General features: G+C 35.9%; 1 protein-coding gene and 2 pseudogenes across 1 annotated transcript; 1 reads left to right on the top strand and 2 right to left on the bottom strand.

Annotated features, from left to right (window-relative positions):
* Window positions 1-94: 94 nt before the first annotated feature.
* On the bottom strand, window positions 95-1,104 carry LOC18430076 (chlorophyll a-b binding protein 40, chloroplastic-like; annotated as a pseudogene).
* A 2,720-nt stretch (window positions 1,105-3,824) lies between these two features.
* LOC18430077 (chlorophyll a-b binding protein of LHCII type I, chloroplastic-like) lies at window positions 3,825-4,805 on the bottom strand (annotated as a pseudogene).
* Window positions 4,806-9,063: 4,258 nt separating this feature from the next.
* On the top strand, window positions 9,064-10,104 carry LOC18430078 (chlorophyll a-b binding protein 21, chloroplastic). Its single transcript, XM_006840241.4, has one exon. The coding sequence runs from the start codon at window positions 9,121-9,123 to the stop codon at window positions 9,919-9,921; it is 801 nt and encodes a 266-aa protein (XP_006840304.2). The 5' UTR covers window positions 9,064-9,120; the 3' UTR covers window positions 9,922-10,104.
* The last annotated feature ends 6,644 nt before the right edge of the window (window positions 10,105-16,748 follow it).

The raw sequence follows: 16,748 nt of genomic DNA, 5'->3' as shown, positions 1-16,748 counted from the left end.
TTAGAATTCCTTATCTTTTAAAATATAATCGTGGTGAAGTTTTCAATGAATTTGCAACAAATTCAGCCAGCCAAAAGAAGACTTAAGAAAAATATGGGAAAAAAAGGAAAATATTTGATTAATCAAAATCCAGATTAAACATCAGAAGCTCTCAAGAATCCTCCAAATTTACGTAATTACGTGGAATGATGCAAGACCATCACGACACGACCCACAACGCCATCACTCTTACAAACCCTTTTCACCGAAAAAAAGAAAAGAAAAGAAGAATCACTTTCCAGGCCCAAAGTTGGTGGCATAGGCCCAAGCGCTGTTGTTCTTAGTGACAATGGCCTGAACAAAGAACCCGAACATCGAGAACATGGCTAGTTGGCCATTCTTGATCTCCTTCACATTCAGCTCGGCAAAGGCCTCAGGGTCCTCGGCCAGGCCCAAGGGGTCAAAGCTGCCACCGGGGTAGAGTGGATGGGTCACCTCACCCAAGGGGCCACACGGTAGCCCTCGACTGCGCCCATGAGGATCACCTGAGTGGCCCAGATAGCCAAGATGCTCTGAGCATGCACGAGGCTTGGGTTTCCCAAGTAATCGAGCCCACCCTCACTAAAGAATTGAGCACCAGCCTTGAACCACAAGGCCTCGCCGAACTTGACGCCATTGCGCGAGAGGAGCTCTGGGAAGGCACACCCCAGAGCACCGAGCATGGCCCACCTACAGTGGATGACCTCGAGCTCTCTGTTCTTGGCAAAGGTCTCGGGGTCGGCGGAGAGGCTGGCGGTGTCCCACCCAGGGAACTCTCCTGTGAGGTAGGATTGGGGGTGGGGGGGACTCCCTCCCCAGAGAACGGGCCAAGGTATTTGACTCTGTCGGGACCAAACCACGGGGCTCCCTGAGGACACTGAGGGCTTGCTGGCGGTCTTCCTCATGCTCACTCTACCGTCCCAACTGACGGCACCTCCGAACTCAGATTGCATGCTTACCGGCACGGCACGGCTTTGCCGGTGAATGAGGGGGAGGAGAGGGAGATCGTTGCTGAGCAAGGGTCGTAGAGATAGGCAACGAGTGAATGGGGGGGAGGAGAGGGAGGAGGGTTGTAGAGATAGGCAACGAAAGGGAGTGAAGTGTAGAGTTGGTGCGTCATCTCATCTCATCTCATGTGCCTGTGTCTGAAGTGGTTTCCGTTTATCCCCCAGGATTTGAATCTCGCATTTGATTGCTGATTTGGCAACTAGTGTGGGACCCTAGGTAGGGCTCCTTAAAAAGATATGCTATCCTCTTCTATCTTGGGGAGATTGAATAAAACTGTTCATCTTTTAGAGATATTTACTCGTATATTCCCTGATATTTAAAATTTGTATTAAAATTTTCAGTTATTATCTTCATATTCTTTCTTTTATTTTTTATTTTTTATCATGTTTTAAAATAAAAAAATTGCGTAAATTTGGGATCTGTAGGATCTAAAACTAATAGTTTTGTAATTTATTTGCTCTGAAATTTCAAATATTCAAAATCTCAAATCCAAAATTAAGGTCTTTTCATATATTTGAAAAATCAAAATTAAGAATTAATTTTAGTTTCATATTTTCAATATTTGCAAACTTTCAAAAAGGACAACCTTGATTTTAGATTTCTGCATTTTGAATGTAAAAACTATGATGTAAAAATTTATTTGCATTTGAGATTGGTTTTCACAGTTGTTCGCAAATACCACTATTTGGGATGCCCCTTTAAACATTTAATCCCTGTACAATACAATTTGTTGTTTGAAAGAGGCAATGATATATTTTTTATTTGTTAAAGGGAAAAATGCACATAAATTCATTATTTTAAGCGTTATTACAATTTCACCTAAAATTTTCTGTTATTACTACCTTACCCATTTCATACATGTTATTATAACAATATTTTTAAAAATGATTAAATTGCTCTTTTCCGATTTTCAAGATCCGAAATTTATTTTTGCATGAACTAACTAAGATTGAATTTTTCATATTTTTTTATATTTTGAATTTTAAAAATCTTAAAATTACAAAATAAAATCTCTATAATTTCGAGTCCAAATTTTCTTTTTCCAAAATAAAAAATCGACAAATGAAACTCAACCAATAGGATGTGTAAAACAACTCCACAAATATTTTATATTCTCAGCCAATAATAATAATAATAATAAAAGTTAGCATAAACTTTTTTCAAATATTTTCTCTTTTAAAAAGTCCTCGTCAAAATTTTGAAAACTAACGTTCAAAATTTTCTATACACAATTTTAGGTTCTTGAAGTTCCGAAATTTTTTTTATGTCAGATCCAAAAAGGCAATTTTGCAAAAAAACATTCGTTGGTCCTAAGAAGGGAATACATGTAATATCGAAAATTGTGAATAAGTTAAAATTTTATCTGTTGACCGACGTTTGCGTTTCTCTTTTCTCTCTTTCTATTTATGTTCCCCTAATTTCAGCATTCTAATTTCATGTTATTGCAGCAATTTATCAATAAAAGTTTTGAATATTGTAAAAAAAAAAAAAGGTTAAAATTTTAGAGGAAAATTTATAATAACACTTAAAATAATAGATATATTTGTAATTTTCCCTTTTATCAAAAAAAAGAAAGAAAGGGTACTGGTCGTTTGAAATGCCAATATCTGATACTTGTTGGGGTTTTTGAATAATATTATCATATGAATATTTTGGAGCACCAATACCTTACTAAGCAAAATTAATGTTCTCACGTACTACTCTTGTTTTGATGTGTTATTCTTACGAAGAAGCAAATAGGAAGTTGTCCCTCCCTCAATTTATGAACAGAAGTGGTTTACATGACTTAACAAAATTTATCAAAAGAAAATGTGAAAGTGTTAAATTATGAATCTCAATATTTTAGGGGTGATTCTTTAAAGGGCCAAATGGCGACTCTAAACAATCAAAGTAAAGTGCACAAACAAATAGTGTCAAGAAATGTGGTTTCAATACTGAAAATCTTTGTGATAGTCTTAAAGTATATTTTATTTCTAATTATATAATTTAAAGCTTAAAAAATAGTGTAGATTGAGTTGATTTATGAAAATTTGAAAATCTTGAAAATCGACGGTCCAAAAATGCATTACAAGATGCATTATTTCCAAAACTTGAAGTTCATTTTTTTCTCATGTATATGCATCTTGATGTAGAGATGATCAATTTGAAGATATTTGGGAATCAAAACAACCTATTCTCGTGAATTTTTTGAGGTTGGTGCTAATTTGATTGTTTAGAGCATCGGCTCTATATAAGCTTTTGCCTTCTTTAAAATCCCCCATTCATTATTAAAATGGAAAGCAAAGTAAAAGAAGAACTTTGTAATTCCTTTTATCTGTTGTAAAACAGTCGTATGAAATCTGACCATACAATTTGATTATTAGTTTAAGATTTTAAATGATAATAGTGGGAGGTGAATGGAGGGCTACTTGGAAGCACTTGTTTTCTTGGAAGTTCGAGAGATAGAAATCCATCAAAATTTTTTATAGGGATTTTGAGCAGAGGAAAAGTGCCCCTACATTCATATGGGAGCAGTTTTAATTTTCCCGATCAATACCATGAAAAATAACTTTCCAATGTGCTTTGGCCCAAAATACTGTGCCCTCTCAATTCATCCGTTATTAAGCCAGAGTTGTTCATCCTTTCAAACATAATCCTAGTGAAATTTTCAATGAATTGGTGACAATTTCAGCCAAAAGAAGACTATATAAAAAATATGGTAAAAAATAAAATATCTTACTAACCAAAATCCAAGTTAAACGTTAGAAGCTCTCAAGAATCCTCCAAATTTACATAATTCATTGGAAGGTCAAAAAAGGAAAGAAAAAAAATGCAAGACCATCACTACACAACCCGAATCACTTTCCGGGCACAAAGTTGGTGGCATAGGCCCAAGCGTTGTTGTTCACTGGGTCTGCAAGGTGGTCAGCCAGGTTCTCCAATGGAACCTTCCCAGTGACACTGGCCTGAGCAAAGAACCCGAACATGGAGAACATGGCAAGCCGGCCATTCTTGATCTCCTTCACCTTCAGCTCGGCAAAGCCCTCAGGGTCCTCGGCCAGGCCCAAGGGATCGAAGCTGCCACCAGGGTAGAGTGGGTCGGTCACCTCACCTAAGGGACCGCCGGCCACACGTTAGCCCTCGACCGCACCCATGAGGATCACTTGAGTGGCCCAGATAGCCAAGATGCTCTGAGCATGCACCAGGCTCGGGTTCCTCAAGTAGTCAAGTCCACCCTAGCTGAAGATTTGAGCACCGGCCTTGAACCACACGGCCTCACCGAACTTGACACCATTGCAAGAGAGTGCTTTGGGAACATGCATCCCAAAGCACCGGGCATGGCCCACCTGCCGTGGATAACCTCAAGCTTTCTGTTCTTGGCAAAGGTCTCGGGGTCGGCCGGCAGTGTCCCACCCGTAGTCACCGGGGAACTCCCCTGTGAGGTAGGATGGGGCCTCCCCAGATAACGGGCCGAGATACTTGATTCTGTCGGGGCCGTACCATGGACTTCCAGATACTGGGGCCTTGCTAGCAGTCTTCCTCATGCTCACTCTTCCATCGCCGCCACGGACACCGACTCCGAACTCGGATTGGGTGCTCACTGGCACCGCCTTGACATCGTTGCCATGGCGTTGCCTGAACAAAAGGATGTAGAGGGTCGGCAAAGTTGGGAAGTGAAGTGAAGTGAAGAGTTGGTGTTGTGGGTGGTGTGTTTCTATAGGTGGTGGTGGTGGAGGAGAGGCTCTCTATGCCCTTCTATCCATTGCAAATGGTGTTTCATGGAGTGATGAGTTGTACAGTTCTTGAAAACTAACTTATATTTTTCTTTTCTTCTCTCTCTGTTTTTATTTTCTGTGGCTCGAACTGAAATTCATATCTCTCTTTGTTGTTTCTTCTTTTATCGTGGCTCCATGTGAACTTCAAGTATCGTGATTGGAGCGTGCATCAAGAGAACAAGATTGAACCATATGTTTTGAAGTCCATTTGTGTGCCCATGGGCCAAAACCTTTTTAACAAATTACATTAGTGAAAATGAGTGGTTTATATCTAATGAATATTTGAATCCTCGTTTGGGAAAAGAGCCCCCGCTTAATTGGTTAGCCAAACCCTTTTTAACAGATAACTTTAGTGAAAATGAGTGGTTTATTTCGAATGAATATTTGAATCCTTGTGTAGGAAAAGAGCCCGGGCTGGTTAGTGCTTGATGATTTACAACGCTACATCCTAGGCTCAATTCTTAGGGTTAGGACTAATGAAAAAAAGAGTAAAGCCTTACCTTGAAACCTTGTCCGTAAAACGCTTTGGCCATAGAAATCTCGGCTCTAATATCAATTTTTACTACCGATTGTAAAGTTTATAGCTAAAAAAATGTTACAGATCTTGCGGATCCATGAATACTTGAATAGTGGTGGTCTACACTCAAGATAATGGGTTAACATACAACATTTTTAGGGTTTGACATCCTAATTTTTTTTTCACAACTATAATGTTCAAGGTCGAGATGTTAGATTTGAAGGTCCTCCAATGCCATAACTGAAATTTTCCATGAGTTTTGAGGTGAGGCCTTATTTATTTTGATAGGGCTGCAGCCTATAAAAATATTTTCCATACTTAAAATAGAAACTATATGAAGGTAAGGGCCAAAATTTTATGGAAGGCCTTTGCGTGTGTCTGAGGATGCACTTATTGCAGTGAGTCCACGCTTCCAAAATCCATTCTGGAGACGGATTTTGGATTGGCAATAATGATGAATATGGAAAAAATGAATTGGCGATCATGATGCATATGGAAACAATGAATTCGAACCTTCAAAGGTCCATTGCGTACCCTTCTAACAGACCCTCTGTTTCAAGTTTTCAAGGGTCAGATCTATATTTTATCTACAGCTCTGAACTCAAGGGTTTGACATGAATATATATGTGATTTGGGGTCTACAGGGTCCTTAAACTCATGAAAACCAGGGGAGAGAGTCGGTGACGAAAACTTTTGAAAAAATTTTAGCCGAAAAGATATTCTACTCGCTCATAAATATACTGTATATTTACTCCCTGGGGTAAAACTTGACCTAGGATTAATTTTAAAATCTATCCATCTTTAGAGGGTGAGATTTAAACGTTAGAAAAATCAAATTACAAACTTTTTTATTTTTAAAATAGTCATTTAGCAATTCTAAGGTTATTGCCAAATTTTCATAATGAAAAAAAATCTCCCAAATAAGTCGTCTGACTAAAGGAGTAGAAGTTAACTATGCTCCTGAGTGAGCATATGTGCTCAATTTTTATTATTCATAAATCAAAATGATACATTCAAATTGTACTGGAAAGTATCATTTTCCATCCTTTCATGAACAAATGAAAGGTGGTAATTCATTCTCTTTAAGAGGAATCCAGGTTGGAAACAGTTTTTTTTTGTAATTCACCTTTTCTATTAGCTAAAAATATTAAGGCAGGCATAATTCTAGGACGAAATAGCCAATTTGCATAGAGATATTAAATATTCTTGTAAAGAGAGAAACTCGTAAGCAGAGCTAATGAATAAGGCTCAACAAAGACCTCAATGCTGGCTAGTACTTGGTACCAAATTTTTTTAGGGAAATTTACGTAAATGTTTGCTTTAGTTTTTGTTATTATCAAAATGTCAAATACTTTCTGTTGTTAGTGATATGTTTATTTTTTGGACTTCATAACAAAATTTTTTTTTTAAAAAAGACAAAACTACAAATTTTAAGTTTTTCAAAAACCAAAATCAAACCAATTTCGGTTGTTTTTAGAATTGAAAATTTTATTCTTCAAGAACCTAAATTTTTTCTCTTTTGTAGGTCCTCTGTGTATTCTCTTTTTATATTACATGGGTAAAAATGATTTTTTTTTAACTCTTTCTCTCTTTCACCCATCGTCTTCTTTTTTGGGTAAGTTTCACCCAACGTATTGAGAGAGGAATTTAGCTTGGTTTGGATATTCTCATAGCTTGAAGAGTTTGAATTAGCAAGAGATCTCTTCTTGAAGGTAGGACATCATATGCTGAATCATCAGCTTTCCATTCTCTTATGATGTAGGGCCCAAACTTGTTGTTCTCTTGATTTTATCAAATAACCATGACTTCATAGAGGTATAGAGAGAATACACTACAAGAGAAGGAAAATGCCACAAACAGGGTAAAGAGAGAATACGCCACAAGATTTATTCTAATATTCTAATCTCATAATCCCTGATATTTTTCTTAAATTTAGGGGCTCAAACCAGCTGTTCCTCCTTGATTTTGTCAATAACCATGACTTTAGAGACGTAGAGAGAGAATATGCCACAAGAGAGAGAAAATGCCACAAGAGAGGTAGAGAGAGAATATGCCACAAGAGAGATAAAACATTTTTCAGTTATTGAAGAACCGAAAATTTAAAATTTTTGGTTTTTCAAAAATTGAAATTGGTCTTATTTACGTTTTTGAAACTAAAAAATAGGCAGTTTTGTATTTTTTAAAAAAATTGTTATGAAGTCTAAAAAACAGATATATCAATAATTACGAAAAATATTTAGTAATAATAGAAACTAAGACAAATACTTATGTAATTTTCCTTTTTTTTTTTATGGAAAAGTACTTAGACGTATTAAGGGGCACAGTAATAACTGTGCAAGACCAAACGTCCATCCATGAAATGGAATGCAACAAAGGTTGTTTCTACCTATAAAAATAAGAAAGTATATAATTTGGTACAAGATGGTCACAATTAATCTTGACCATTGGATGTGAAATTGTGTGGCGGCATTTATTTCATTAACCAAGCTTAAACTTCAAAATAAATTTTTTTAACTTTATAAAACACCCAAGCTATCATATTTTACTTTTGATACAAAGGCGGTCACAATTATGTACAACGATCCGATGTGAAATTTGATAGCTTTAGTGTGCATAACGTTAAAAAAAATTTCTTTTAAAGTTTGAGCTTGATCAATAAAATAAATGCAGCCACCCAATTTCACATCATGTGGTCAAGATTAATTGTCACCACCTTGTACCAAAGGTAAATGGTTTCATTGTACTATTTTCCATCATGAAATGAGAGACCAAATACATTGAATGGCGATACATAGTATACTATGAGCACGTATATTGTGCTTGCATGGAGCATAGTGTGTATCTACTCCCTTGGTCTGAAGACCTACTTGGGAGATTTTATCAAATTGAATTTTGGAAACTACCAAAGAACTACTATACGATTATTCTCAAAAGACAAAAATAAATAAAATCTATAGTTTTCTTAAATTTTACTCATTGAAAATTGTTCAATCTTGAGACGTTATTACTTTATGTGCATATATGGTCGAATTAGGATTATATTTTTTTAAGTTAATCCATGGGGTGAAGAGGTTCTTAACTAATTGGGGTCGGTTACATCCTAGTCCACCATTATGCTCTATTAAGAACGAATACCCTCAGTGAGACCGTAAATCCCCTTATCTTTTCTCACTACTTTCAGCTATGCCATTTTCGCCATATTCTTTACCTTTTTTGATCTTTCCACTAATATTGTGCCTTATAAACTAAAACCGGTCTCATAGCTGTCTTATAAAACTTGTCCATCATCTACATTGATGTACGTCAATCACATAAAAACGAGTTGCACATATTCAACTTGTCCACCGAGCTCTAACTCTACGTACAATATCTTTCTCGATCTCCTTAAATTAATAATACTGGGGATTTTAGTTGAGAGAGTAAATGGGGTGGAATGTAAGATGAATCGGCATATATCGCCTTTGTCAAATAATACGAAAGTTCATTTTTGTGGTGTTAGGACCATTAGCTTGAGATATTTAACCTCGTATGCAAAAATCTCAACCATTCATCCACTGGTTCCAGCGGCCAGTCCCAACACGTCAAGAGTGAAATATCTCTTAGTGGTGGCGGTGGTGAGCTGATAAATCGGGTAGACACGTGGATGGTATTGGAGAGATCAGGAAAATCTTAACCCAATGAGATGCGAGATTAAGATTTCCTAGGATAAGGAGCCACTCCAGCCTTCAACTATTTAAGCAAAGGCACAGCACCACTCATTCTATACACAGCACAGCACAGCCCAACCCAACCCCTTTCTCTAAGCAACGTTAAGGCTACGACATGGCAACGATGGCTCTCTCCTCCCCAGCATTCGCCGGCAAGGCGGTGCCTGCCAGCACCCAATCTGAATTCGGAATCGGTGTTCGTGGCGACGGAAGAGTGAGCATGAGGAAGAGTACTAGCAGGGCCCCGGTGTCTGGAAGCCCATGGTACGGCCGCGACAGAGTCAAGTACCTCGGCCCGTTCTCCGGGGAGCCCCCGTCATACCTTACTGGGGAGTTCCCCGGTGACTACGGGTGGGATACTGCGGGCCTCTCGGCCGACCCCGAGACCTTCGCCAAGAACAGAGAGCTCGAGGTCATCCACTGCAGGTGGGCCATGCTCGGTGCTTTGGGATGCGTGTTCCCAGAGCTACTCTCTCGCAATGGCGTCAAGTTTGGTGAGGCTGTGTGGTTCAAGGCCGGTGCTCAAATCTTCAGTGAGGGTGGACTCGACTACTTGGGGAACCCGAGCCTGGTGCACGCTCAGAGCATCTTGGCTATCTGGGCCTGTCAAGTGGTCCTCATGGGCGCGGTCGAGGGCTACCGTGTGGCCGGTGGTCCCCTGGGTGAGGTGACTGACCCACTCTACCCCGGTGGCAGCTTCGATCCCTTGGGCCTGGCTGAGGACCCTGAGGCCTTTGCCGAGCTGAAGGTCAAGGAGATCAAGAACGGCCGGCTTGCCATGTTCTCGATGTTCGGGTTCTTTGTTCAGGCCATTGTCACTGGAAAGGGTCCATTGGAGAACCTGGCTGACCACCTTGCAGACCCAGTGAACAACAACGCTTGGGCCTATGCCACCAACTTTGTGCCCGGAAAGTGATTCTTCTTTTCTTTTCTCTTTTTTTTTCTTCGGTGAAAAGGGTTTGTAAGGGTGATGGCGTTGTGGGTCGTGTCGTGATGGTCTTGCATCATTCCACGTAATTACGTAAATTTGGAGGATTCTTGGGAGCTTCTGATGTTTAATCTGGATTTTGATTAATCAAATATTTTCCTTTTTTTCCCATATTTTTCTTAGTCTTCTTTTGGCTGGCTGAATTTGTTGCAAATTCATTGAAAACTTCACCACGATTATATTTTAAAAGATAAGTAATTCTAATTTATGAAGGGATGAATTGAGAGAGCACAGTAGATTTCGGTTGAGACAAAGCACATGGGAAAGTTTTTTTTCATGGTAGTGACTTGGAAGATTAAAACTGCTCCCATATGAATGTAGGGGCAAGTTTTTATCTGAAAGTAAAAAAAAAATCCTCCATTTGGATACACCTTATCTCATAGTTGTCTTTGGTGCATTCGGAAACAAAATTTATCAGTAAAGGAGTTTTTTTGGTTGGAGCCATTTGTTCTGGTTCGAACTCGGGTACAATACTACTTGCAACCTGAATAATCCATGTCTAGCAAAGGAAAGTGTCTTCACTGAGTGTGAAGGTTTTGTCGGAATCTTCATGTCATCCCATCCATCTGATGTCAATAGCGGACCACAGGGGTGTGCCAGTTCCTCTGCTCAAAATCCCTATCAAAAATTTTGATGGATTTTCCAACATTTGATGAATTTTTATCCCTGGAACTTCCAAGAGAACAAGTGCTTCTAAGTAGCAGGCCAATTCTCACCATTCGAAATGCTCATTTTTTAGGAAGTAAATACTTAAGACTTCCTCAAATGAGTTGCAGGGATCTTACTCCCACTTATCATGACCAATATACAAAATACATTACAACAAGTTAAGTTGGTTTCCAATCAACTAGGTTCAGACTTCAGACTAGTTTAGACTCCCACTATTATCATTTAAAGTTTTAAACTAATAATCAAATTGAACCCCCAAAGTGTAGTCAGATTTCATATGAACAATATTACAAAAGATAAAGGGATTATAGAGTTCTTTTTATGCTTCGCTTTCTATTTCAATAATGAATGGGGATTTTAAAGAATCATCCCTAAAATATTGAGATCCATAATTTAACACTTCCCCCTTTTCTTTTGATAAATTTTGTTGTCTCTTGAAGCACTTGTGTTCATAAATTGTGGGAGAGACGACTTCCTATTTTTTGTTTAGTGAGATATTGATGCTCCAAAACGTTCATATGATATTTTTTATTCCAAAACATCAGCAAGTACTAAATATTGGTGTTTCAAACAAGCAGTACCTTTTTTTTTTTTTTTTGGCAAATATATGATTTGCTTCTTGACTGGAAATTGTATTGTATAGAGGAGTTAAATGTTTACATGGTCAATGTTTATGCTTTTAAAAGTGCATCTTAAATACTGGTATTTTCGAACACCAATATCTAATTGTAAAAATATCTCATTGTAAATAAATTTTTACATCATAGTTTATACCAAAAAAAAAAAAACAAAGAAATAGGAAAGTGGGGCAAAATTACAAATTGCCCCTGGTGGTATTGAAACTCATGCCTTGAGGGCTTTTTAATAGCCTGGCAAAGGAAAAGTTAATGTGTTTGGATGGGTTGGTTGATGGGAAATCTTTTTCCAAGAGAGATATTTTCCACAAGATAGATTATTGGCTTCATACCTTTCGAGGTTTGAAGCAACATTCTCATGAAACACCGCTGTTTTGTAAAGTGGCGTGAGCCTTCGATTCTCCTAAACCGGGATTTTCCTCAACAAACATGGGAAAGTAGTTATCCCCGTAAAAAATCTCTTATCTTCCCTAATAAATATTTGGGAACACAAATACGGTTTTTAATTATCGATTTCAACATCTACTTAAAACTTAATGCAAAATGGTCCACTATCTTTATCCGTTTCCGATTCACATGTACCATTCTTTTAAAATTGCCGAACCGGATTGAGAATCAATAAATTTGGATGAGGATATGAGGGTAATTTGGTTGATTTCCATCTGATATTAGAAATCTGCTCTAATTTTTTATATTAGGAAGCAGCTTGGAACGAACCAAGAATTTTAGTTCCGGCTCGGTGAAACTACACCAAGATGTCAAGGGTTCTAATCCCATTCCACTTATCTGCTGTAAGAAAGAAAAACTTATTATTTTTATTATTCTTGAAAAAGTAACGTAATTAACATGGTGGCGGTGATAACCATGTACTATGGCATATCACCATGCAATCAATTGGTTAGACGGTAAAAGAGAGAAAATAAGGATATATAATTCATTGATTAAAAATTTGACAGTGAGGCCCACTTTCCCCAACCGAATCAAACCATTGAGAAGACAGTGATATCGAATCGGAGTTTTTATGACCATAGGAGCCCATTATTTTAACCTGACAAAAAAACTTTTATTATGGTACTAGAATTAATCATTTATTTCTTAATTAATTGCGTTTTTTTTACTTTGAGGAAATAGTTATTAGTCTGGCATTTTATTGAGTCCAACCTAAACAATGTGATTAGGCTGGCTCATGATTCACACCAAGCCAGGAGAAACAACCTCTGTCCCTCACGCATGGAATAAGATATGCAGATATCAACATAGGGGCACATTTCGTTGGTCTGAAAGTATACCAGGAGAAATATTTTGATGGTAAAATCGCCTTACATATGTCTGGTATGGGAAGAAAGCATGTGAAACCAAAACCTACGGTAAAACGTCCACTTTGTATGAAAGCAAAAACACTCCTTTACTCATTGGAAAGCATTTTTCGTCCACTTTGTATGAAAACAAAAACACTCCTTTACTCATTGGAAAGCATTTTTCGGGTTTTATTATTACACGCTCGCCCACTATTCACTCTTCACTATTCACATGTGAAATTCACTACACAATGCTTTTTAAACGTGTTAACAAAAATAAAGAAAAGAAAGTTTGGAAAAGTTTTTCCAGCAAAGTATTTACATATGTAAATATTTTTACTGGGAAAATATTTACACCCCAACCAAATGTATCCTAGATGAATTACCACCCTTCATTTGTTTAGGAAATAATGGAAAATGATAGCGGTAATTCTACAACTTGAATGTTTTATTTTGATTTATGAATAATAAAAAGTTTTCTTTTGGCTGAATTTGCCACAAATTCATCAAAAATTTCACTAGGATTATGTTTGAAAATATAAATAATTTTATCTTAAGCAGGGATGGATTGAGAGAGCGCAGTAGATTTGGGTTGAGCCAAAGCACATGGGAAATTTAGTTTTCGTGGTATTGACTTGGAAGATTAAAACTGCTCTCATATGAATGTGGGGGCAATTTTTTATCTGAAAGGAAAAACAATCCCCCATTTCAATACACCATTTTTCATGGTTGTCTTTGGTGCATTTGGAAAATAAATGAAGGAGTTTTTTGCTGGAGCCATTTGTTCCTGTTCGAACTTGGGTATAATGCTATTTGTACCCTGAATAATCAATGTCTAGCAAAGGAAAGTGTGTTCACTGAGTGTGAAGGTTTTGTTGGAATCTCCGTGCCATCCCATCCATCTGATATCTATAGCGGAGCGCCCAAAATCCCTATAAAAAAGTTTGATGAATTTATATCTCTGTAACTTCCATAAAACAAGTGCTTCCAAGTAGCAGGCCAATGTTCTCCATTAGAAATGCTCATTTTTTAGGAATTAAATCCTTAGTGAACTATCTGACTTCCTCAAATGAGTTGCAAGGATCTTACTTCCACTTATCATGACCAAGATTAAAAATACATGACAACAAGTTTAAGTTGGTTTCGATTCAACTACGTTTAGAGTTCAGATTACTATTATCATTTAAAGTTTAAACTAATAATCAAATTGAACCCCCAAAGTATAGTCAGATTTCATATGACAGTTTTACAAAATATGAAGTGATTACAAAGCCCTTCTTATACTCGGAAAAAGTTTACCTGAGGTTGCAACTTTAAAATGTAGAATTACGGTGCACATGAAAAATCCACAATAAAAAGTTATTTTGATATTGAAAAAAGCATCTCAACATTGAGATGTATGAAAGCACTCGTTTTCATAAATTTTGTTAAAGTGTTTGAAAGCACTTGGTTTCATAAATTGTGGGAGGCACAACTTCCTATTGGGCCTTTTCATAAGAACAACACGTCAAAACAAGAGTGGTTCCTTCCATTGATCAAAAACACCAAGAGTGGTTCCTGAGAGCATCAATTTTGTTTAGCGAGATATTGGTGCTCCAAAACATTTGTATGATATTGTCATTCCAAAACAACTGTAAGTACTAGATATTGGTGTTTCAAAAGACTATTACTTTTTTTTGACAAAGGAAAAATTATACATATATCCATTATTTTAAGTGCTATTACAATTTTACCTTAAAATTTTCACTTATGACATTCGTAATTTTGGATATTTTCATGTATACCCATTCTTAGGAGCCCGAATGTTTTTTTTTTTCCAAAATTGCCCTATTTTTGAGAAAAACAAATCCGAACCTCCAAGTCCGAAATTTGCCTATTTTTGGATCTTTGAGAACATAAATATAAAACATTTCGGACCTTCAATATCTGTAAACTATTTCGGACCTTAAAGGTCCAAAATTATGTATAGACAATTTTGAGCATTGAGTTTTCATATTTTTGACGGGAGTAAATTGCAGATTTTTGAAAAGAGAAAACATTAAAAAAAGTTTGTGCTAACCCTTTTTTTTTTTTATTGGCTAAGAATTCAAATTATTATTTTGGGTAATTAATATAAATTATTTGTGGAGTGATTTTACACATTTTATTGGTGGAGTTTCATTTGTCAATTTTTTATTTCGGAAAAAAATTTCAGGCTTCGAAATTGTAGATTTTTTATTTTGTAATTTTTGGATTTTGAAAATCCAAAAAAATCAACCATAGCTCATGCAAAAATAAATTTTGGATCTTGAAAATCTCAAAAAGGGCAATTTGGTCATCTTTAAGAAATGTTGACAAAATTTTGTAACAATGGATGTAAATCGGCAAAGTAGTAATAGGGAAAATTTTAGGTGCAATTGTAGTAAGGCTCAAAATAATGGATTTTGGTCCAATTTTCCCATTGTCAAACATAAAATATATGCTTTTGCTCTTTCAAACAACAAATTGTACAGTATAGGGAGTTAAATGTTTACAAGATCAATGCTTATGGTTTTAAAAATGCAACTCTAATACTGGTACTTTCGAACAACTGTAAAAATATCACACTGCAAATATATTTTGGGAAAGGTTTCTATGCTTCTCTTTCAACATAGAACTTCTATCCTCCCCCTACCATCCAGCCATCTAATTTTGATCATGAGAGCCACTCACCCTTTGATCGATCTTAGATCCGACGTCTCAAAGTATTTTATTTTTAGTTTTTTTTAATACAAATTGTATGAATATAAAATTTGGTACAATATAGAAGTTCTATCCTCCCCCTACCATCCAGCCATCTAATTTTGATCAAGAGAGCCACTCACCGTTTGATCTTAGATCCGACGTCTCAAAGTATTTTATTTTTAGTTTTTTTTAATACAAATTGTATGAATATGAAATTTAGTATGTGTCATCTTCTCATTGGGGTGCACCTATAAAAAATATTAAAAATAATTTTTTGATAAAATATAATGACCAAAATACCCCTTGAAACTTTCAAGGGCATTTTGATCATTTTATTTTATTGAAAATATGTTTTTTTATATTTTTTTCTAGTGTGAGTTTAATAGAGGAATGGACATCTAAAATTTGGTGTCAAAATAGTTTATAGAAAAAAAATTAAAAATAAAGTAGTGTAGAGACATGACATTGTAATTGGGGCAATCTTAGCCCTCTATTCAGAACGGACAGTTGGATAAAAGGGAGGATAGAACTTCTATGCTGTAGGGGAAGCATAGAAAGTTTGCTCATATATTTTTACATCTTAGAAAGATCAAGGTTGTTCTTTTTGAAATTTTGCAAATATTGAAAATGTGAAACTAAAATTAATTCTTAATTATGGATTTTCAAATATATGAAAAACTAGAAAAGAACTTAATTTTGGATTTGAAATTTTGAATATTTGAAAGTAAAAAATGAATTATTCCCAAAAGTGATAGTTTTAGATCATGAAGTTCCCAAAATTAGGCAATTTAGTCATTTTTAAAAAGGGTATATATATATATATATATATATATGGAAAAGGCTTCTGTGAGCTAATGGACTCAAAAGAAAAAATAAGTCCAACGGCCCAAATTGAATCTGGGCCGATCTAACAATCGCGGATGCCCGATAGTGTTTGAATTTTAATTTTTTTTTCTACAAATCCAAATCACTTAAAATTTTAGATGTGTATTGATAAAAAAAAAAAAAAAAGGTGAATATTTGAAAAATATTAAAAAATATTTTATATGAAAAATGATCAAAATACCCCTATAAATTTCCGAGGATATTTTGATCATTTTTAATTTTTTGAATTATTTTTTTTATATTTTTATTGGGTGCGGCTTGATGAGAAGAACATTCACTTAAAATTTCAAGTGATTTTGATTTGTAGAAGAAAAAAAAAAATAAAATTCAAACACTCATGGCCGTCAAATCAACCCAGATTCAATCTGGACCATTGGACTTATACTATTATGTTAGCTAGTGGGCTCACCCTAGCATCTTTCTCTCTCTGTCTCTTTATTTATATATATATGAACATAATAATAAAAATATTTAAATAAACTTTAAATATCATAAATTATAGGGAATATACGAGTAAATTTTTCTAGAAGATAAACAGTTTTATTCTGTACCTTTTCTCATTTTT

Source organism: Amborella trichopoda, chromosome 2 (genome assembly GCF_054954075.1).
Source record: "Amborella trichopoda isolate Santa Cruz 75 chromosome 2, AtrichopodaSantaCruz75HAP2 v2.0, whole genome shotgun sequence".
Taxonomy (NCBI): Eukaryota; Viridiplantae; Streptophyta; class Magnoliopsida; order Amborellales; family Amborellaceae; genus Amborella; species Amborella trichopoda.
Note: the sequence above shows the minus strand (reverse complement) of the source record. Positions and strands in the feature narration are given on the sequence as shown.